Source organism: Myotis yumanensis, unplaced genomic scaffold (genome assembly GCF_028538775.1).
Source record: "Myotis yumanensis isolate MYYU_CA2020_CCGP unplaced genomic scaffold, mMyoYum1.0.hap1 SCAF_6, whole genome shotgun sequence".
NCBI lineage: Eukaryota > Metazoa > Chordata > Mammalia > Chiroptera > Vespertilionidae > Myotis > Myotis yumanensis.
In genome coordinates this window covers 90,847,995-90,870,572 of record NW_027223757.1, presented here as the reverse complement: position 1 = coordinate 90,870,572, position 22,578 = coordinate 90,847,995, and the positions used below count along the sequence as shown (strand labels likewise).

General features: G+C 54.5%; 1 protein-coding gene across 2 annotated transcripts in view; it reads left to right on the top strand.

Annotated features, from left to right (window-relative positions):
- Positions 1-3,339: 3,339 nt before the first annotated feature.
- The window catches only part of PNPLA1 (patatin like phospholipase domain containing 1), a 43,555-nt gene continuing 24,316 nt past the window's right edge, over positions 3,340-22,578 (top strand). Inside the window, exon 1 of one of the 2 annotated variants that reach the window (XM_070418690.1) lies at positions 3,340-3,893. In XM_070418690.1, coding sequence (XP_070274791.1) covers positions 3,689-3,893 — 205 coding nt within the window. In that variant the 5' untranslated portion in view covers positions 3,340-3,688. The remainder of the gene's footprint in view (positions 3,894-22,578) is intronic. The other variant, XM_070418689.1, reaches the window with a different exon arrangement.

The following is a 22,578-nucleotide window of genomic DNA, read 5'->3' as shown; positions in this document are numbered from 1 at the left end:
TTAAGGCCGCGCGCCTTCCTGCAGGACAGCTCAGCTGGAGCGCACAGTGAGTGGGGGACTCTACCGTGTGCTGAGAATGCTACAGACACCAGGCGGCTGCCATCAGTAAGAAATTTATTTTTGAAGCAATCCAAATGCTGGCACTGTCCAGAAAAAAATGAACAGGTTTATTTATATTGTGATAAAGTGGAACCGCTGCAACTTGTTCCTGAAACAGTTTGACTTGCATTAATGCTTTATGTCCCCGCATTTATATTAAAAAATTCACACCCAAATGAAAATGGAAAAACTGCCAATATCTGATTTCTGTCCCCTATTTTCCACTTGCAATCATATACTCAGGTACCTCTTGACCCCATGGGAAAAAATTCTAATGTTCAGAACTACCAATAACAAGAAGAGAAATATTAAAAAAAATTTTTTTTAAATTGATTTCAGAGAGGCAGAGAGCAATAGAAACATCAGTGATGAAAGAGAATCATCGATTGGCTGTCTCCCATGCTGGGGACCAAGCCTGCAACCTGGGCATGTGCCCAGACCGGGAACGGAACAGTAACCTCTTGGTTCCTAGGTTGACGCTCAACCACTGAGCCACACCAGCCGGGTGAGAAATATACACTTTTTAAAGAATGAAATGTTCCCCTCACAGCGGATTCTGGAGCACTGCTCCACGTACATGACATGCTAGCTGGGTGTCTTTGGGGTAGTTGTTACCCGTTGGGGTGGATAGGACACAGGTTGGGTCATCCCAAAGGCCAAGCAGACGGGCCCTGCCTCCTGCAGAGCCCCACCGGCTGAGAGCTGGAAGGCAGACCTGGTTCGAAGTCCTGAGCAGTTTCTCGCACCAGACGCTGGGAGGGAAGCTTGCAAAAAAAGTGCAGTGTAATTTCACCCAGCGCCCAGGACAGGCCTGTGAGGATGAGGTTTCCTCACCCCTCCAGTAGAGGGCGCACTCGCTCGCTCGAGCTACTGCCGGGGCTTGACCCCTGGTTGGTTTGGGCCTGTAGGGAGCCCTGGAAGAGACTCCTGTACTTACCCTTCTCCTTTGGCGGGAGCCCCGAGCCGGAGGCGGCTGGTGTTCCAGCTCATGTCTCGCTGTCCTCTCAGACTTGTCTTCAAGTTACTCACCCTCCGCCCAGTTTCCTCAAGTCAGCAGAAGGCAGCCCTGCTCCTCCCAGCCCCCAAGGCGTCGCCTGGGCTCATCCTGCCCAGCCAGACCCGCCAGTCTCAGCAGCAACAGCTTCACTACCGCCTTCCTCAGCCACCGCCCTGGCTGGGTGCCGCATCCCCGGGAGGATGCAGCACGGTCCTCCCCCAGCCTCCGGCCGGTCTCATTGCAGGGCTCTCCCACTGCCAACTCGCCCAGCCCCTCCCCAGTGTCCACAGGGCACCCTTCTGTTCCACCTCAGCCCACCTTCCCAGAAGCCTTGCGCTTCTCCGCGTGGATAACAATAGAAACCCCTTGCCAGGCATCTACAGCCACATCTGCAACCTTTAAACTGCTGCGAGCCTAGGTGTTACTGTCCCTTCTACAGATGAGGAAAACTGAGGCCCAGAGCGCTCACACAGGTCACACCGCCTGTGAACAGCAGAGCTGGGATGCAACCTGTGCCTGTCTCATCCCGCGTTACCGCCCCATCCGGCCCGGCCCTCCTCGGGGAGGAGTTGATGCTCCCTGCCACAGCGCCCCTGGGCTCCAGCCACGCTGCTCGCCCTCAGCCTTTCTGGCAGGAAGCGCAGCCGCACAGCCCGCTGCCTAATCACAGGCCGCCTTGCCTGGCTCTCTGGTTGCTTCACATTTGCCTGTTTTGTTCCCAAGAAACCGGAAGTGTCTGAGTTCAGGATGGCACTTCCACACTCCTGTGCCCCAGGCCCCGGCAGAGCAGGGTGTGCCATGCTCAGCGGGGCTGACCTGCTTTCCCAGGAAGGAGGCCGGCGATGCCCAATGCTGACGGGCTCCCCCTCCCCCCAGCAGCAAGCCTGAATCTCTGCGTGTACACACACACACACGCACGCACACACATACACATACACACACACACACGCACACGCACACAGACACGCACACACACACATGCACACACACGCACACACACACGCACACTCACACACACAGACACACACGCACACACACGCACACACACATGCGCACACACGCGCGCACACACGCACGCACACGCATACACATACACACACGCACACATATACACACGTGTGCACACATGCACACACGTGTTCTCTGTTTATACACACATTTAATCCAAAGTCTCCTTCCAGAGGAGGCAGTTCTATACGTGGAGCTACCTACCCACGTGAGGGAACCCCTTGCTCCCTGAGCCCCGGGCGCTGCCCTCGCTGTGGAAATCCATCAGGTCAGTGAGGCGCAGAGGTGCTGGGGGCCCCCGGGACCTGAGGCATGGCTGTCACACCCCCACGGAGCCAGAGCTGGACCGGCCACTTGGGGCGGGGTAGTTGGTGTCTCAGTTCTAATTCTGGTCCTGCCTCTGCAGGGTCTGGGGACCCGCGGTGGGGAGGGGGGTGCTGTGAAAATGTCAGGTTGTGAGGAAGACTCCGCTCTGCAGAGCCCCGGGCACGGCTCCAGGGGAGTGAACAGCGACCCCCCCTCCCTGCCCCGCACTGCCCTGGCCCCGCGCTCCACTTCCTGGGCTTCAAACCGTCTCTGCCCTGGTCCCGATGCCAGGTCTGTCCCCCACCCGGTTCATCCTGGGGGCTGAATAGTGCATCACCAACTTCTCATCCCAGAGTGGGGAGAGGCGGGTCCAAGCCCAACACTTAGAATGTTCTCGGCTTCAGCGGATATTTTCCCTGGATGCCTTGGAGACAGCATGAAGGTTTGGGTTTGGTGAGAGGGTGGCAAAGGGTCAGCGGGTCAGTGAAGGGCCGGAGAGAAAAGGTGGTGAGGATGGAGCGGGCGATGGGTGGGCCTGAAGCTCAACTTGTCTTCCTTCAGGATTCTGCCCGCAGCCAGGCCTAACAGGTGGACAAACAAGTGACTGAGCACAGGGAGCTTATGTAAGAGGAACAATGAGAACCAGTGAGCAACACACCACGCACCACGGGGGTCTGGCAAAGCAGCGGGGAGGGGTCACGGTGGGGGCAGGGGTGGTGGGAGTGTCCCCCCCAAAGCAGAGCCAGCTGCCAGGCTGCAGTGGGAGGGGCCTGTCCCGGGAGGGAGCCAGCGTTGAATTCCTCAGCTGCCCCAGCCTCGTGGCCTCGTGGCCTCGCAGCCTGGGGGTGGGGGGTGGGGGGGCCCTCTGATACCATCACGGAAGTTTTGCAACTCAGTGTGCCAAGCCTTCTGGGCCGAGGGCTGAGCAGTGCCCGCCCCGTGGGCCCGGCCCCGCCTGGCAGCTGGCAGGCTCCCCGGCGCACCAGCCGGGCAGAGGCCAGGACTCTGCCGGAGATGAAGTAGCCGCGCCATGAAACCAGGGGGCCTGGGCACCTGCTCACACCTGGGCCTCCTTCGCCCCGTCCTGGCTCAGCGCAGCACAGGAGGCCCAGGCGCTCCGCCCAGGGGGCCCCGCCGCCGGGAGAGCCGCCCCATTCCAGGCGAGGCGCCGGCAGGGAAGCTTGGCAGCCGGTTCCCACGGCAGGGCCGCCCCGGCTCGGGCTCGGGCAGGCCAGCTGAGGGGTGCCTCCTCCCCACCCGGAGCCCCAGGCTGAGGAGATGGAGGAACAGGTGTTCAAGGGGGACCCGGACACCCCTCACTCCATCTCCTTCTCGGGCAGCGGCTTCCTCTCCTTCTACCAGGCTGGGGCGGTGGACGCCCTGCGGGACCTGGCCCCCCGGATGCTGGAGACCGCCCATCGCTTCGCTGGGACATCGGCGGGCGCCGTGATCGCCGCCCTGGTCATCTGCGGCATTGAGATGGGTAAGGCCTCGGTTCTGCTCCCGGAGCCTCGGGTCGCTCAGGGATGCTTAGGGGAGCAAAGCCAGGGCTCCCGGGAGACAGGGGGGAGGAGGTGGGTGGAGTGGGATGGCGGTGGCTGTGATGTTTGAGGCTGGAGTCTGCTGGGTGCCAGTCTCTGACCCGGGAGCTTGGCCCCATCTCTCGCTCCTGCTCTCACCTGTGAGGCCCCGTCCCCCCTCAGTTTGAGGCAGGAGGTCCCCCCACATCCTGGTCTGGGGACTTACAGGGGGCACAGTCAGACATGGGGAAAGGGTCCCCTGCCTGGCACATGTGAACGGCCCATGTCTGTACCGCCTGGGAGGGGATGGGTGGCCAGGCCACCTTCCAGGTGTGGAGAGGGGGCGCCTGGGGGCTGCGGTGGGTCCAGGGCAGGATGGGAGGAACTGGGAAGGACTGTGGACGCTCTCATTTCACCTCCCGCCACTAGTCCAGGGCCCAGAGAGAGGATGGGCCACATCGCTGACCCCCAGGGCAGAAGCCCCGTCCGTGAGGGGGGGACACGTTCCCAGCAGCCCAGACAGCAGGCCTCGACAGGGCACTGGAGGCCAGAGTACATCCACACGGGACCCTGGGCTCAGTGTTTCATGTGCTGAGCTCCTGCTCTGTGCCCAGCTCTGCTCAGGCACACGGGACAGAGTCCCTGTCCTCATGGAACAGAAATTCTAGGGAAGGAGACGCATGATAGACAGCCACACAGTAACCTGATGTCACCGCAGGAAGCGCAAGATTCATGAATGAAATGACGGCAGGAAGAGGTTGGAAGATAAAGTGGGGACTATTTCAGAAAGAGTGATCAGGGAGGCCCTCTTGGAGGAGGCGGCATTCAAGCAGAGACTGAGAGAAGAAGCCATTCGAAGGTCAGGCAGGAAAGAATGTTCTAGGCGAGGAGCAGCCAGGGAGCTGGTGGAGCTGGAAGGTAGGGGAGGAGAGGGTGAGGGGTGGGGAAGGCTGAGAGGCCGGCAGGGACCAGATCTCCTCGAGCCTGAGACAGAGGACAAGCTCTGATCTCTCCCCGAGAGGCGAGGCACGGAGGCTGTGAGGGAGGCGATGTGGGGGCGGCGAAGGGCACACACACCTGTGGGTTGGGCCCAGCCCTGCCATTTCACAACGTGGACCTGGGGAAACTACTGCATGCTCTGTGTCTCAGTGTCTGCACCTGTAAAGTGGGGCTTCTACCAGTACCCCGCTTCCAGGGTGGGAACAGGAAGCATGGCAGGTGGAGGGAGGGGCGGGCGGGAGAAGCGCCTGGGTGGCTGGACTCAGGATGCACTTTGAAGGTGGAGCCGGTGAGCCTGGCTGAGGGCCCGGTGTGTGAGGAGGAGATGCCCCGGGCTCCATCCTGTGTGCTGGGCAGGAGGTCTTCGTCTTTGTTTTAAAGGATAATAAATGCCCTTCATTGAGTACCTCTTCTGGGCAACGTTAATTTTTCTTTTGAATATTTCACATGCAATAAACAAATTCTCTCTCACTGTACAGAATTCAAGCAATGCCAAAACATATGGAGTAAAAGTATATGGAGTAAAAGTATATAGAGTAAAAGTATATAGAGTAAAAGTATACAGAGTAAAAAAATCCTCCACTGACCTCCACCCTTCGGCCCACACTCACCACAATCCGCTCTCCCTCCTGTAGCCAGTGCTAAGGGCTCTGCCCGGATCCTTCTAGATCAGTGGTTCCCAGTGTGGGGCACACCCCCCACAGGGGAGCAATTTGATTTTTAAGGGGGGTAATTTGATTTTTAAGGGGGGCATTCGAGAATGAGTTATTAACAGTGAATGTTTTACATTTCTTATGGTTCTAGGGGCCTCCTATACTTACATAAATATATACTGTGACATTTATGCAGTTCAGTTCTCTATTATATGCTTTGAAACTTTATTTGTTATTTTTCCATATCACTTCTATTACTTTTTTTAAAAAACAATTTCTTAGTGATTTCTTCCTCAGAACTTCAACTGTCCTTTCGTTCTTTTATTTTTCTCTTTCATGGGTGCCTTGTTCTTTGGAAGCTTGTTTAGACCAAGTTGGTGGCCTATTAGGCTTCCTCCACGTGAATAGGAGCTCACTTTTTGAATAATAAGAATTATATGTCACGGGGGGGGGGGAGGGGGCGGGCATCAGGATTTAGAGATGCTGGGGGGGGGGGGGGGAGGGGGCTGGCCAAAGAAAGGTCGGGAGCAGCTGCTCTGGATCTCCCTTCACACAGAATCCTGTGCATGAGGCAGCGAGTGCCTCAGTCACGCAATGGGCCCGGGACAGGCCTCCAGAGCGGGCAGGGGGAGCCCCTCTCCCTGACGGGGGCTCACAGAAGTCCCGCCTCAGATTTCCTCCCTTTCCGGTGTCTGTGTCGCTCACCTGGGCCACTGCGCCCGCCTCCTCGTGTCGTATCTCCACTTAACCATCTGAGGGAATCAGTGATGTCTACGTCCTCTGGCACTCAAGGACTTTACATAATTAACCCAATTCAATCAACTCCATGAACACTGCCCCAAACCCGCTTGGCCAGGCTGTGATGGGCCTGGACAGCAGGGGGAGGAACCGGAACCGGGGCCGGGAGAGGGGCAGCTGGCTGGACCGGGGCTGAGCCACGTGCTGCCCTGATGGGGAGGGCAGTCCAGGGAGTGGGGATATGCAGGGGGCTCGCACTTCTCGCTCGGCAGCCTGTTGACGCGCTGAGCCACGTCACTCCAGCCCACTTCCCGCCGCTTCCCGCCACGGCGTCTCATACTACCCAGCACTTCCTTATTTCAGGCGGTTCTCAGGCCTCGGGGTCTCAGCTCATCCAGCCCTCACAGCAGCCCTCTGAGGGGAAACTATTATCATCTCCATGGACAGAGGAGGGAACGGACTCACAGACAGCTTAGCTAACTCGCCTGCGGGCACAGGCAGCGCGCGCTAAAGCTGGGGTTTGAACCCCACTTGGCTAGTCTCCACGCTCACCCTGTAAACTGCTCTTCAGATGCTGGTGGTGTCACTAGGGAGGTCAGGGAGGTCTCTCTGAGCAGGTGGGATTTGAACTCAGAGCTGGGGTAGGGGGAGATAGACTCTACTCAATGGGACCAGGAATGTATATAACATCTGTCATCAGAAGCACACCAGGAACCGGGACTTGGTCTCCTGACCGTCTTTGAGGCTCTCGACCTCTCTCAGGATACATTCCATGAGGACTGTCTCAGGGTCCCTTCTGCCATTCCGTCGTTATAAACAGCACCGCACCGAGCGTCTGTGTTTGTGTCGGCCATGCCCACGTGGAATGTTTCCCTCTGGTATGCATCGCATGAACCGTGCCAGACGTGGCTTAATTACTCTCCCAAGTGGTTGTACCAATTTAACCACTAATTTCCCCACGATGTCATCAGCCCTCGGTGCTGTCAGGCTGCAAAGTATTAATTCAAGTTAATGACTGTAAATGATGTCTCACTTTATCTAATCTGCATATCCTGATTACTAGTGAGGTGAAGCATCTCTGTGTTCATTGATCACTCGTGTTTGCTCTTGTGTAACTTCCCTGCTCGTGACCTTTTCCTGTTTTTTTCTACGTGGTTAGCTTTTTCTCTTTAATTTGTAGGTGTTCTTTCCATCGTCTGTACGTTAACCACTTGTCAGTTACAGACACTGCGGCTGTCTTAGTCCACTCCGTGGTCTGTTGTTATTTTGACGATGAGGGCTCTTGTCCTTCAGAAAATGTTAATGAGTCAAATGTATCAGTTGTTTCCTCTTACAACTTGTGGTTTTTTTTTTAGTATCTTGACTTTGTTATAAGGATTTCTCCTCTAGCTTCTTTCAAAGGTTTTTAAGTTTTGCTCTTTCATATTTAGGCTGGAATTTATGTCGTGGCTAGTTTGAGGTAGAAACCCACATTTTAATGATTTTGTCAAGTGCTAAGCGAACCAATCGTCCCACCCCATTTATCGGCAGCCCTTTGCGCACCTGCTTGGCATGCTGCCTCCGGCTTATTCCAGCTCCTGGACGCTCGAGTCTGCCCCGGAGTCTCTCCCTCTTCCTCTGGCTAACTTGTCTACCTCTGCCCACCCGCAGTTTCCATTGCTGGGGCCTCCTCCTCCTCCTCTTCAATTTCTTCTTCAAATACTGACTCTGTTATTCTTGACCCGCCTATCTCCTCCTCTCCCCTCATTGAAAAGCTCTGTTGGGATTTTGATCGAAATGACATCTATCTCTCTATTTCTTCTGGCCTTTTTTGCCCTTTAATAAAGGTTGTGTCAGTCTTTTATTAGATGTGTTAGTTTTTGTTGCTATGGGCAATGGGATCTTTTTTCCTATGGCATTTTCTAATCTGATTATTGCTGATATAAAGAATGTTGACTCTTCGGGATATTAATTTTGTTTTGAGCAACTTTGTTGAACTTCTTAATAGCTCTAAAAGTTTGTTGGTAGACTATCTCATAGTTCACGTGTAAACAATCAGACCATCCGCATAGAATCAGAGGTTTGCCTCTTTTTAACAATATTCTTCAGTGCGTGGGTCCCAGGGCCTCCCTCCTCTCACTCCCAGCCTGGGCCCCCCTGTCCTGAGATTGTGTTTGGTTCTGTGGAAGCCAGTAGCAGCGAGCTCATCTGGAGATGTATGCCTCGCTCTGTGATAGGCCGATGTGAGGCCGCATGAAAATGCTGAAACCAGCACAGTGCCTGGTTTTTTATTAGATGCAGTAAACGTTTGTTGACGGATTCACTCGTCCAAGGCTAGGTGCTCTCCATGACAACCAGTGGGGATTCGGGATTTCCAATCTGGCAGAAGTGGGGATGGGCATTTGCATAATTTTGAAAAATAAAATTTTTCTTATCAAAGAATAGGGATTTGGTGGACTTAAAACCCCATCCCCACTTAAGTTACTAGGCACTTTCCTCTCTATAAGAACAGCATGGCAAGGCAGTCATTCATATTCATCCAATCATTCATTCATTCATTCATTCAACATGCTTGCTGAGCACATACTAGGTCCTGTAGAGAACACAGAGGTAGCATTCAAAAGGCAACTCTGCCCTTGGTCTCCAGAAGCGTCCATTCTTCTCAGACTCCAAGGCAGCCAGGTGATCATAACACAAGAAAGCTCCCACTGAATGCTCGCAAATGAAAAGGCACAGAAGTGCAGAGGGAGGGAGCAAATGCCTGCAATCATGGAAGGCCGCATGGAAGTGGCATTTGAGCTGGTGCTGGAAAGGTGAGTAGATGTCTGACAGGTGGGGACAGGTTGGGCAGGAGCCTAGGCCTCTGATGAGGTCGGGCATGACAACAAACACAGTCACACGGGGGCGTGACGCCTCCAGAGGGCGTGAAGAGTGCGGCCCGCTGGTGTCAGGGGTCGATGTGGAAAGTCTCGTGATAGAATACTTACTCATTCTATGCCCGGGTACGAAGCGCTCGGCCAGCGGGCTGTGTAAGGCCCGAGAAGTCATTTGGACCGGCCCTGCCAAGGCATTAGGGGTGAGTTAATTAAGTGCAGCAGGCTAATTTTTAAGTTGACAATTGCGTGTGGCCCGCAAATAATGGTATAAATATCCAAATGGGCTTGGCAGAAAAATGACTCCGCTACCCTTGCTCTGCCATAATTTTTATATTTTCTTCTAGTTGTTAGAAAAAACAACTTCATTAAGTCAAAGGTCCTTAATCTCAGTTGCACGGTCACATCACCGGGGAGGTTTAAAACGTTCATCACCCAGGCTTCTCCCCAAACACGTTGTCAGGATTTCTGGGGCGGAGCCAGGGCACCCAGGGAATTTCGGGGGCAGTGCCACCTCAGATGCCACGGCGTGTGCCCAGGCAGCGGACACAAACGGGTCGGGCATCTCACATGCAAACCTGTAACATGCCTGTCACGGACGGTGCTAATGAAAACTCCGGATCTGGTTGTCCATGGGGAACGGCCTTTCCGGGGCTGAGAGAAGTCTCACGCGGGGCTGTAGGCTGGGTTCGTTGCTATGAAGGCCTCTGGCTGGGCCGTGAATGAGGAAGACGGACCTGGCGAGGGCTGGTCTGTCTCGTCCCCGTGGCCGATCCCCACGCCCAGCCCGCCTTTCAGAGAAGGGTGCTGACCCTGGGCCCACGGCCTCTCCCGGGTGTTTTTCGCCCCCACCCTCTGCTTTTCAGTTTTCTAGAACAGCTTTTTGAGATGTACTTCACATATCAGACAGCTCACCATTTGAAGCATACAATTCAATGGCTTCTAATATGTTCACAGTTGTCCCTCCAACATCACCTTCAATTATAGGACATTTCAATTACCCCCCAAAGGAACCCCGTGCCCCTTAGCACTTTCTGTCTATCGAGTTGCCTCCTCCGCACCTTCCCCGTAGAAAGGGCCGCACAGCGAGGTCCTTAGCCCTGACCTCTCACTCAGCTTGCTTCCCGGTTCGCGCTGCAGCGCCTGGGGCTCACGCCTTGCTGTGAGTCCTATTCCATTGTGTGGGTAGGTCACAGTCTGTTTACCACTCTCAGATGAGAGTCTGGGCCATTATGAATAATGCTGCTGTGAACATTTGTGTACATTTTTAAAACTTCATAATAGCTTTTTAATGGGAACATATAAACATGTTGGAAAGAATAACATAATGAACCTGCAAGAACCCATCATTTAACAAACAATGACAGCATTTACCTACTGGGTTTCATTTGTACACTCCCCACCCTGCTTGGTTTTCTCTTATGATTTTTATTGGGAAATATTTCAACTCCCACGGACGGTGCAGGCAGGCTCACTGGCCTTGTTTAGCGGGAGGGTCAGGCGGGCATCTCTCTGCGGGTGAGGACTGAGTCTGAGAGCCGAGAGCCGGGGAGCAGGCTGGCCGACCGCACAGCCAGGACCTGCTGGGTGAGGGGGGACAGAGGGACTGAGCTGACCTTCAGCTGAGCTCATCAGGCGACTCTGTGTAGACCTCTAACCGTCATTATTTTCCAATAGCTCTCACCCTGCCCTCTCAACAACGCCAACCTCAACCTCCTCCGACAAACACCCAAACCACCAAGTCGATCATACAATGGCGGGGCTGCGGGGTAGGCGGGGACCAGGCGCTCTTCTCCCTGTGCAGATGTGTCCGCTCCCTGTGTCTTTGCACCAGCGCTCCCTCTCCCTCTGTTATGTCCCCCCCCCCCCCCCCCCCCCCCCCGCCATTCTCCAAGGCCAGCCTCAGACGTCACCTCCCCTGAGAGCCTCTCCTGACTCCCAGCAGGCGCTAAATCCTTGACGCCACCCCTCGCCACAGAGACCAGAATCCCCTTGGGAAAGAGCCCTGACCAGGAGGCAGGCTCCTGGGAACAAAGGCTACGGACATGCCCTCAAGTCAGAGTCTCCTCGCGTGGTCCTGCCGAGTGGGGCTTAGGAAGGAGGGCAGTGGGGTTCAACCAAGCTGGTCCTGGGAATCCACTCAGCAGCCAGTGACCTTGGACCAGCCCCGGCAGCCTCAGCCCAGCCCTGTGCAGGGTGAGAGGAGGATGCCTCCCCCTCCCCGTGCGGCCTGGGAACCACAGGGGCCCCGGGAAGTGCGTTGCAAGCTTCGGGGTTGATGCTGTCGCTGCACTGGTGGGCCCAGCGGGGGCTTCACCAAGACAGAGGAGCACTGCTGGCCCATGTGGCCTTGCACCAGCACCCCCAGGCTGTGTGGTGGCCTCACAGAGTTAGGACTGGGCCCTTCCATCCTGTCACTCAAGGGACTCCTGCCATGTCTGTATTCCAGCCAGTGGGGGGGGGGGGGGGGGGGGGGGGCCGGGGGGGGGGAGGGCGGGGGGGGAGGGCACACCTCTCTCCTCAAGGGCAGCCTTGGAGGTGACACACATCTCGTCACCTTACGTCCCATGGATCAGAACTTAGTCACATGGCCACGCCTGACTGCAGGGGAGGCTGGGACGTGGATGCAGACTTTATGTTGGGAGGCAGGTGTTCAGCTAAAAAGGGGAGGTCCGATTACTAAGGAAGAAGGAAAGGATGGATATTGGGGACGACTAGCAGGCTCTGCCACAGTAACCATAACTGGTGACGTGATGACGATGGACAGATTCTCCCTCTGCCCGGGACCGAACGCATGACCTCATATCCCTAAGGTCAAGTCCAGTCTGCTGGCTGGGAGGGCTGGGCTCTGAGCCTTCGGTAGGCGCCCAGTCCTGCAGGGGCCTGGGCAGGGGCCACAGCACCATGGTGTCCCCTCCCAGGAACGACCTTCTGTTCTCTTCTCCAGAGATGGCACCTCCTCCCGAGCAGCCTCCCGTTTCGCCCCCTCGCTCTCTCCGTGGCCTCTAGCACCCGGCCGGCCCGCCGTCCTAGCCCCGATGCTGTGCTGCCTGGTTGTTTCAGACTCGCTGCTCGTCTCATCTGCTAGATTGGCTGAGCCATCGGAGACCTTACGGTCCCACGGCTGCCACACGTGCTCTTCAAATAAGGGTGCTTGACAACTCCTGACAGTTGCTGGCTGTTGGCAGGCACGCCACTGAACGTCTTTGCTATTTCTGTTTTGGGGTTTACCTGGCTCTCAGACAGCTTTCTGCTGTTATGGGTCTGACTGTAATACTAGAACGTCGCAGAAGGAAGATCAGTGAGTCCAATGCCTTCGTTTTACAAATAATTGTGTTTAGTCTTTGGGAGAGGAAGTGACCAGTTGGAGGCGGAACTCGGGCCAGTGGTTTCCGAACTGGGTTCCCAGGAGCCCCAGGGTTCCGTGGGGCAGGAGGAGCAGGAGCAGGGGAACGGAGAGTGGACACACACGGAAGCCCTGGGGCCGGCAAGTCCATGGGGCTGCTGTCCATCTTACACATAAGTTATTGTCTAAAATTTCATTTAAAAAGCAGTGTTGCAGGGGTTTTTCATTTGAATTTGGAAGCCACTGTTTGAGCCTAATCCCCTCAGTGTGCAGACAAAGGAGTCGAGGACCAGGTTCCTGCGGACTTACAGAGACCAGACAGACCCGTCAGTCCACTCTAGGTCCCAGGAGCCCTCGGGGGCCAAGGCCAAGGCCAAGGCCTGCCCTCGTGGAGCTGACATTCTCCTGGGGAAATCAAGCCACAAATAACCAAACATATAGAACAGTGTCAGCATGCGTGCGAGAAGGGAACCAGCAGGAGGAGGCGTGCTGGGCGGTGAAGGATGACCTCCCGGCGGGGCAGGAGGGGGACAGCAGGTGTGCTCTGCGAGAAGCGAGCTCCAGGCTGAGGTCAGCGGAGGCGGCTGCCTGCCTTGTCGTGGGCGGGAACCGGGCCTCTGAAGGATCTGGCCAACCACCGGGAGGGCCAGGAGCAGGGCCCACCCTCAAACGTGGGTGCCGCGGGACCCAGCCCGACGCCTCCTCTGGGTGGAAGAGGCCACAGGTGTTTTGTTGGCCTCACACATCTGGGCAGGCGCTGCCTCCGGCAGCTGCTGTCATCCGGGGACCGAAGGCTTGCTGGGCCCCGGAGCCACGGCAGCTGGAGTTATTGTCATTGGCAGCGGTCAGGTGTGCCTGGCAGTGGGCCCACTGGGACTCAGGAGCCAGCGCTGGGAGGACAAGGCGACCTCTGCCAGAACCGAGGCTCGGGAGTTCTTTCCCTCGGTCACCGTGTGCCTGCCTTTGTCTCTCAGTCGAGGAATAAGCCACCCAGGGCTGACGGAGGAGCAGGTGTGACATCCCTGCGGAGTATTGTGCCCGCGATCTCAGGAAGGAGATGGCTCTCCCACTTGTCACCTAGGGTGCCCGACCAGCCAGTGACCTGCTGCACCCCCATTTTTCCCGCCTGCAACTTGGGGTGGGCCCACACCCCTTGGTCACTACGGTGAGGGACAAAAGGAGCCATGGGTGTTCCTGGCACAGTGCCTGGCAAATGCCAGTCACAAAATAAGTCTGATGAATGAATGTTGAGTGAGTGGATGGGTAAGTGAAAAAAAATCACCTTGAAATAGAAAAGCATCGGTAGGGAAAGCAGCATTGTTCATTTAATTAAAGAATGTCCTGTGGAACTTACGAAGCTTATTAAAACAAAGATGACTGGACTCTGACCGGGTCTGATTAATATTTTTAATACTTAACTGTGGGCTTTAATTGGCACAAGCATTTGGTTTTTCTTTTTCAATTTTCTTGGTCTTTTTTTTTTTAAAATTAGTATTATTTTTAATCCTCACCTGAGGAGTGAGGATATTTTTCCATTGATTTTTAGAGAGAGTGGAAGAGAGGGAGAAGGGGGAAGGGGAGAGAGAGAGAGAGAGAGAGAGAGGAACATCGATGTGAGAGAGACACAGCTCAGGGCCTGTGTCCATCCCTGTGGGAACAAAAAAGAAATAGTCCCTACAGTTCATTTATTCATTCTTTTAAAAAAATATATGTTTATTGATTTCAGAGAGGAAGGGAGAGGGAGATAGAAACATCAATGATGAGAGAATCATTGATCATCTGCCTCCTGCAAGCCGCCCCCCGACCGGGGATCAAGCCTGCAACCTGGGCATGTGACCAGAATCGCACCTGGGACCCTTCAATCCACAGGCTAATGCTCTATCCACTGAGCCAAACCAGCCAGGGCTCATTTATTCATTCTTGAATACCTACTAAGAATACCTGCTCAGTTCGACACTGAGCTAGGCAATAATAGGGGAGAAGGGTGTTCTTGTTACAGGTGCCCCCTGTCCTCAAGGCATGCAGCTGGCCAGAGCCCGAGGCGACTGGTGCACACTGGAGGGGTCAGAAGAAGCTAACAGCGAGGTGATGGGGAAGGCTTTCAGGAGGAGGCCTAGATCTTAAGCTGGGCTTTAGGGTGAGGGCTGCACAGATGGTTAAAAAAAAAAAAGTGAGCCCTGGAAAGTGTTGCTAAATGGTTAGAGCATCGGCCTCTGCACCCAAGGGTCTCAGGTTCGATTCCCATCAAGAGCACGTACCTGGGTTGTGGGTTCGTCCCCCGGATCTGGTAGGGGTGTGTGCAGCAGGCAACCAATCTATGTGTCTCTCTCACATTGATGTTTCCCTATCTCTCTCTCTCTCTCTCTCTCTCTCTCTCTCCCCGCCCCCCCCCCCCCCCCCACTCTCTCTCAATGGAAAAAATATCCTCAAGTGAGGATTAACAACAACAACCACAAAGCGTGAGTAAGGGCAGAAAAGCAGGATTGTGAACGGTGTGTTTATTGTGAAAGGAGAGACTGACCTGGCTTGAGAAGGGGCTTTGGGTCGGAGGTAGAGAAGCATGTGTGTGAAGATGCAATTTGGGTTCTGTTGCTCTAAAGGGAGTCTTCCTGTCTCCCAGGGACATCTGAGCCGTAGGAGGCGGCCTATACTAAACCCTAGACCAGTGATGGCGAACCTATGACACTCGGGTCAGAGGTGACACGTGAACTCATTTTTTTGGTTGATTTTTCTTTGTTAAATGGCATTTAAATATATAAAATAAATATAAAAAATATGTCTTTGTTTTACTATGGTTGCAAATATCAAAAAATTTCTATAGGTGACACAGCACCAGAGTTAAGTTAGGGTTTTTCAAAATGCTGACAGGCCGAGCTCAAAAGGTTCGCCATCACTGTCCTAGACAGACCAGCCCCCAGCCTCACAGTGGGGCCAGAGCTCTGAGAGATGGACAGGGTGTCCTCTCTGGTGGAGCAGAGAACCGTGGTGCAAAGAACCTTGGCTCTGGGACCCTCAGGACTTTGGGACCCTCAGGACTTCGAGCCTGGCCCTGCTGTTCCCAGTGTGTGGCCTTGAGCAAGTTACTGGTTGAGTCTCAGTTTCCCCATCTGTAGAGAGGAGAGGACATAGCATACCTCAAAGGCGATCATGAAGCTTAAATAGACAGTGAGGCCTCCGAGCTTGGCCCAGCACCAAGGAGGAACCAAACGGTGGTAGCTTGCAAGAGCAGGAACGGCGCGGTGGTTTCATGGGAACCTCAAGACTCATGTAACATAGACGGAGAGAGACGCAGTTAAAAGACCCAACTGACTGAAGTCTTGGGCAGATGGCACAGTGAACCACTTCGTCAGCAGAAATGAATTCAATGACCATGGTTCTGGAAGAGGGGGCGAGGGTTCCTTTGCAGAGGTATCCTGATGTGGGAAGTCCCAAATGAGGAGGTGCTCTGAGATGGCCTTTGTTCTGTGTAGCAGAGCCTCACCTGGAGGTCCCCACACACACCCCAAAAACAGCTGTCAAGACGGAAGACTGGAGGGTGACTAGCTCAGCTCTGCGCCAGCCCCGTGTCCCCTCAGGAGTGCAGGGGCGTCTGTCGGGTGGTTGGACGGTGGGACAGGCCACAGCCTGGAAGGGGGTGTGGTTTCCACCTTGAAACAGAATCTCAAAGGGAATTCTGGGTCCACAGAAGACAGTCAGAGAGAACGGAACGGGGCGATGGCCCCGAGAACACCGTGAGCGTCCAGAGAACTTTCTGGCCACTTTTCCTCGCTGCCTGTTTCTCAAGGTGGTTCCTGGATCCTTCGGTGGAAGGCGGGGAGAGCGTGCCTGGATCCCGGGGGAGAGGTTCGCAGGGGCAGCGTGAGGGCCCGGGGCCTGGGGGAGAGCAGCCAAGGAGCCCCGATGGGAATCCAGGTGATGACCCAGTGGGAGGCACTGCTGTTTCCATGACAACAATCTGAACGTTTAAAGCCAGATCTTTAGTAAACTCTTAGGGTTAGAAAAAGGTGCGCATGGAAGATGATGATTAGCCATAAAAAAGTACTGGGGGCTTTAGTTTGTGTTTTTACGTGCTTACTAGATCACGGTTGTTTTGCTTTTGGCTAAAGCCTACAATGCATTCAGACAGAGTAGAAAAAGGAGTTTTCTGGACATTCTAATTCTGGCTCATGCTGACAGACTGTGAGACCGAGGGTCTGCCCAGCCTTCACTCACTTCTCCAGCCCTTCAGCCACCGTCATTGAGCGTAACCTCTATCCTGAGCTGGTTTTCTTGCCCGTAAGTTGAGAGAATTAGCCTCGGCTTGTATTTTTGATGTGACCGAGGCTCCTAGAGTCTTAGGGGGTCCAGGGCTGAGCATTCAGGGGCTTCCCTCTGGGGTGCAGTGGGCAACCGGGCAGGTCTGAGACTCTGCTCAGCTTCAACCAGAGCAGCCTGTGATGAGCTGTTCTGTGCATGGGTTTCCACTTGGGATTTTCTTTTGAACAAAGGTCCCCCTTCCCTCCCAACCACTGAAAAACCACTGCCCAGGGGGTCTCTGTGGGCCGTCCAGGGGCCACACTGCAGCCTGAAGCCATTGTTTTCCACCAATGCCCCTGCAGGGGGCTGCACCCCGACACTGTGAGGATAAACTGAGACGATAAGTGTGAAAACCTGCTCCACCGAACGACTGCTGTTAAGACAATAATTGTTATTACAGTGGAGTCGGACGTCAAGATTCACCCACAGGGACATGCAGCCTATAATCCAGGTTACAATAGGGACCAGGTGGGAGCAGCAGACTTCTAGGTCTGAGACAGAGATGGAGACTCGCAGGGCTTCCCTGGGAACCCGGCTCTGCTGCAGGCGCCTCCCCAGGTTGCTGCTCCCAGCTCCCGGCTCCCGCACCCATCGTGGTCCCTGCCGCTCACAGCGGGAGGCGCCTCACAGTGATTGGCTGAGCCGGAGGTTGTTGCTAGGCTACCCCGCACAGTCCCATCCTCCTCCGCAGAGACCTAATTCGGGTACCCTCTGAACGGGATCCCCAGCTATTTAAACTGTCAGCTGACAAGCGCCTGTCTTTCTAGGATTTTCCGCTTAGCGAGAGGCTTGTGGAGGATGGAAGAGAAGCTACTTCTAGTCCGAGTCACCTTGAGTAGCTGCTTCTCTGCCTGGACTTCAGTGTCCTCCTTCGACTGTGGGGTTCACTCATTTATTCACTATTCACATATGTATTCGTGTTTATTAAGTGCCATCATGTTCCGGCACCGTATCAGGTGCTGGGACAGAGGGATGAGCAAGACAGAGGCCATCCTTGCTCTCACGAAGAGGGGAAACTTTAGGCACTTAAGCAGGTAAATAAGATAAACGCACATCTAATCATTCACATCCTTCCCTTCAATGGTTTTCCTACCTCCCCCTTTACCAGCTGGCTCTGTAGGCCCCCCAAGTTGACAGGGAGGAGTGCTGTGGCCATCCGTGCCTATCCTACATCACACCATCCCTCCCCAAGCCCTGAGGCCTCTGCTCAGTGCTTTTACCCTGCTCTTCTGCACCCACCCTGAGCCTGTGCACACCTGGGGAAGACGCCGGGCAGGAATCACGGCCCCATTCAGATGGGAACGCTGAAAGGCAGAAACATGCCGCGGCTTTTCCATGGCCGCCTGGGGAGTAGCTGGCACACTGATATCGAGCGCTTCTGTGTGCGGGGCCTTTAACATGCCTGCCTCATAGCAACCCGGTAACCTAAGTATCACCAGTCCCATTTTACAGACGGCACATTGAGGCTGGAAGAAGGTATGTGACTGCCCAGATAGCATGCGGCAAAGCTGGGGTGTGAACCAAATCTGTCTGGCTTCAAAGTCTGAGCTCTATCCAAGACATGGATCTGGTCTTAGAAACAAGTGACTCAGATTCGGAGCAGCGTCCAAATGGCCTCAAAGCCTCCCAGTCCCAGGATCTGGGTTATTTATTTCCCTACTGAAGTTTTAGGACGGTGGATTCAGAAAGCCTGCGGAATGGGCCACACTTGCCGACACTAACTCTGCTATCTGGCCATCTGTCTGGGATGATCTTGCTTTCAAGCTTTTATTGGGTCATTAAGTCAGGAAGCCCTTCCTTGGAGCATCTCCATCATTTGCTTTTTCTCCCTGTCGGTTCTTATTTTCCTTTGTTCACACACTGAACAATCACTGGGCCCACCAAGTGTCGTGGGAGGCCTGGTGGGTGTAGGTGAGTATGGCCCGTCCCTGCCCTTGAGGGGCTCCCAGCTTATAACAAAGGCTGCTCCAGGGCCTTCTATGGGCAGAGCGCCAGGTCGGCCACAGAGGGAGGGAAGGACCGGCCCTCAGAGAATCTCCTTCTTGGCTTGGGAGGCACAGTCTCCACCCTCAGATAACACAAAGTTGTGAAAGGACGTGGCGAGTGTGGGCCGGGGTGAGAGCAGCCAACCTTGAGTTTCCTGCTGTGCTGCTTGCAAATCCCGCCCGGCTGCGGTCTGTGTGGGACACGGTGTCTCAGAGCCCAGCAGCCTGGAAGGAGCCCTTTAAATGGGAGACGGTGCTGGAAAGGACAGATGCATAGCGAAGCAAGTTAAATTTACCCCTCCTCACAGCACCCAGCACTTGCTATGCTTAGCATGTGACTTTCTCCCAACAGCGACTTGTTAACCAGAAGATTAGTTGCTTTTGCCTCAGCTAGGAAGAGAGAGAAGGGGGTTGGGAGGGGGAGAGAGAGAGGCTCTGAAGACAGAGACACACAGGCGGACCTGAAGCGAAGCAAGGAGAAGCGGATAAAGGCATCCTTTGGTACGAATCCCCGGTGAGCAGCAGGAGAGAATATTAAACTAGGCACCTGAGTGGGAGAAATCAGACAATGTCCTGTCCCCTCCCTCCCTGGATATGTGATACTGGCTAGAGAGCATTGCTAGCTTCCAGGTGTAACTACTATACTGGAGATGTCAATACTGTTTCTATTATCTTGGCCACTGCTCAGTCCCTGTCACCACCCGCCCTGAACAGCTGAATTGACTCTAAATGGATAATACACAAAAGCCATGATCAAAATAAGCATTACGAGGCTAACTGTGCACCCCCACCTCTGTTCCCATCCTGAGGAAAATAAGGAAGGACACAGGCAAAGAATTTAGCATGAGATTATTAATTGCAGCATTGTTTATAAAAGCAAGGAAACAAACTAAATATTCAACTCCTCCAGGGGACCTGCCCAATAAATAATCTCATAGCCTTACAGTAGCTTTCCATGCTGCTTGTAAATGAGGTTCTAAGTGGGTACTTATTGATGGGAAAGACATGATTTACTAGGTGAAAAAGGCAAGTTACAAAATAATGTAAATAGATTGACCCCATAAAAGTATTTTGTAAGTAAGGATAAATATAAAATATATAGTGTAGGAAGACATAAACCAAATGTTGATCTCTGGGTGGAGGGATTCCAAGTCGTTTTAATCTTTTCCTTTTGCTTATCTGCATTTAAAGCAATTTTCCCACCATGAGCATTTTTTTCTTGTGCAATAAGAACAAACGTCCTTCCATCGGTCCCAGCGAGCTCCTCTTGCTGGGAGTCCAAGGAGCGTTTGGGCAAACAGATCTGGGTGCTCCTGGCTCCCAGGCATTGTGGGAAGGCCACCAACTCCTTTGTGACCACTTCAGGTTGCTCATTAAGAATTCCAAAAGCAGCCCTGACCGGTTTGGCTCAGTGGATATAGCGTCGGCCTGCATACTGAAAGGTCCCAGGTTCGATTCAGGTCAAGGGCATGTACCTTGGTTGTGGGCACATCCCCAGTAGGGGGTGTGCAGGAGGCAGCTGATCGATGTTTCTCTCTCATCAATGTTTCTAACTCTCTATTCCTCTCTGTAAGAAATCAATAATATATATATATATATATATATATATATATATATATATATACATATATATAATTCCAAAAGCAGCCTGGCCGGTGGCTCAGTGGTTGGAGCATGGTCAGGTACACTGAAAGGCTGCAGATCCGGTTCCTGATCAGGGCGCATACCCAGGCTGCGGGTTTGATTCCCATTCGGGGCACATGCAGGAGGCAACAGATCAATGTTTCTCCCCCTCTCTCTCCCTCCCTCTCCCTTCCTCTCTCTCTAAAACCAATAAGAACGTATCCTCAGGTGAGGATTGAAAAGCATTTCCCAAAACAGCACATCCTCACCCTGGTCCGACTCCCCATCCCGCTGGTCTTGTAGGAGAGAGCTCAGCGACCCAAAACCTTGGTATCCGAATGCCCAGTTGTTTCATGACCTGCTGGTGGATTGGCTGCCTCGTCCCTTCAGGGAAACGCTGTTTGTATCAGTCGGCACACGGAACGCTAACCTCGCCACCACGGCAGGGCCTCCCCCAAAGGGTGACAGCTGAGATGCTCTGCTGCGCAGGCCCGTCCCTACGGCACATACGCAGCTGGGATTCTACACGTTGGTGAGAAAAGGCTGTCGCCATGGCAACCCAGGCTCCCCAGCCTCTGGGATCAGTCCAACACCCAGGGACAGACGGTGGGCGGGAGTCAGAGCAAACACCGCCCGGCGCTCTCACCTCAGGGAGGACACTAGGGTTTCCCTGATTCGCTTTCTGGGTCTGAGGAATGAGGCGGACGCTCCTTATCCTGTCCACCTCCAGGATTAGGGAGGACCTGCCTGGGACCTGTAAACCACAGGAGGAGGAGCGCATCACCAGCTTTGGTTTGTCCCCCGATTGCTGCAAATCACTTAAGGTCCCTGTGCCTCAGCTGCTCTATTTATAAATGGGGAACAGGTTCACCGCCATGCCTCCCGGGAGACGTGGTCGGGCTCTGGTGAGAATCCCGGAATCTCATCATGAGACGGGATCTTAGCCCTCACGGTCCACCCAGGAACCCCTTTGATGAGCTAGCTCTCTGACTGGGGAGCTTTTCCTGCCTCTGCCTAATTACCTCCAGCGGCAGGGAGCTCATGACCACACAGCCTCCCAAACAGCCATTGCTGCCTGATGCTGGCTGTGAGGACGCTCTCCTGTGCGGGAGGTTTTACAATTCAATGTTTGTTTAAAGCGTTAGCAGCCCTTTTCAGAGCCATTTCCACTCCTGATTTTCCCAGGGAGCTTCCACCAGGTAGAAAACAGCAACAATGGGCAGGACGCAGGTACAGGCCGGACTCTGGGAGCCTGCAGCGTAGTTTAGTGGCAGGAGTATGGGTTCCGGGGGCACTCGAGGTTAAAAGCCCACTTTGTCCACGTACCACATAGCTGACCTGGGCAAGTTATATCAGCTCTCCGAGCCTCCGCTTCCTGACCAGCGGGATGAGGAGAGAAATGCCTGCCTCAGAGTAATGCTGTGCCGCTCCAGCACCATCGCACGTCTTAGCAGGTCTACAACCCAACTTCCCTGGTGGGATTCTCAGGGTCCGGGAGGCAACTTACACCTCCCGCTGCCACCCCCTGAGCAACACACCTGCCCTCCAAGCCCATCTGGCCCTGGTGCCCGGGCTGTGCTCCTCTCAAAAGGAGGAGGAGGTGTCCCCCTCCCGGGCGCCTGCAGGGCAGCCTGGCACAGCCGTCTCCAGGGCTCAGGACCCTCTCCCTTTCCAGCCTATCGGGGGCCAGAAAGGGAAGATGATGCAATAGTTTCAGGACAAAGTTCAGCCCTCCCTGTAATTCAGCTGCCCCAAGGCCAACGCGCCCTCCCTGCACACAATGCAGCTGGCACTACACCTGTGTCCCAGGTGTCACTTGGTGAAGGCTTTCCACTGTGTCAGTGGTGTGTGTGTGTGTGTGTGAGTGTTTTGATAGGCATCTCAGGGTAAAAAGTCTCTAAGACTCCAAAAGAATGCCGCCTGCTGGGGGACGGCAGGCATGTGAGGGAGCTGGGAAAGCTCCTTGGCGTCGGAAAGTGGTCCTTTGTCTCAGTGAGCAGAGTCGGGGTGCTTGGGTCTCGTTCTGCCCTGGGATCTCGGGGGCCAGCGACTCGGTTCCACCGTGCCTGCTCTCCTCCTGAGCAGATGACTGGTGGGTCCCCTCCCTGCCTCAGAATTCTAGGTCTTCCCATTTGCTGGCTGCAGGATGAGATGAG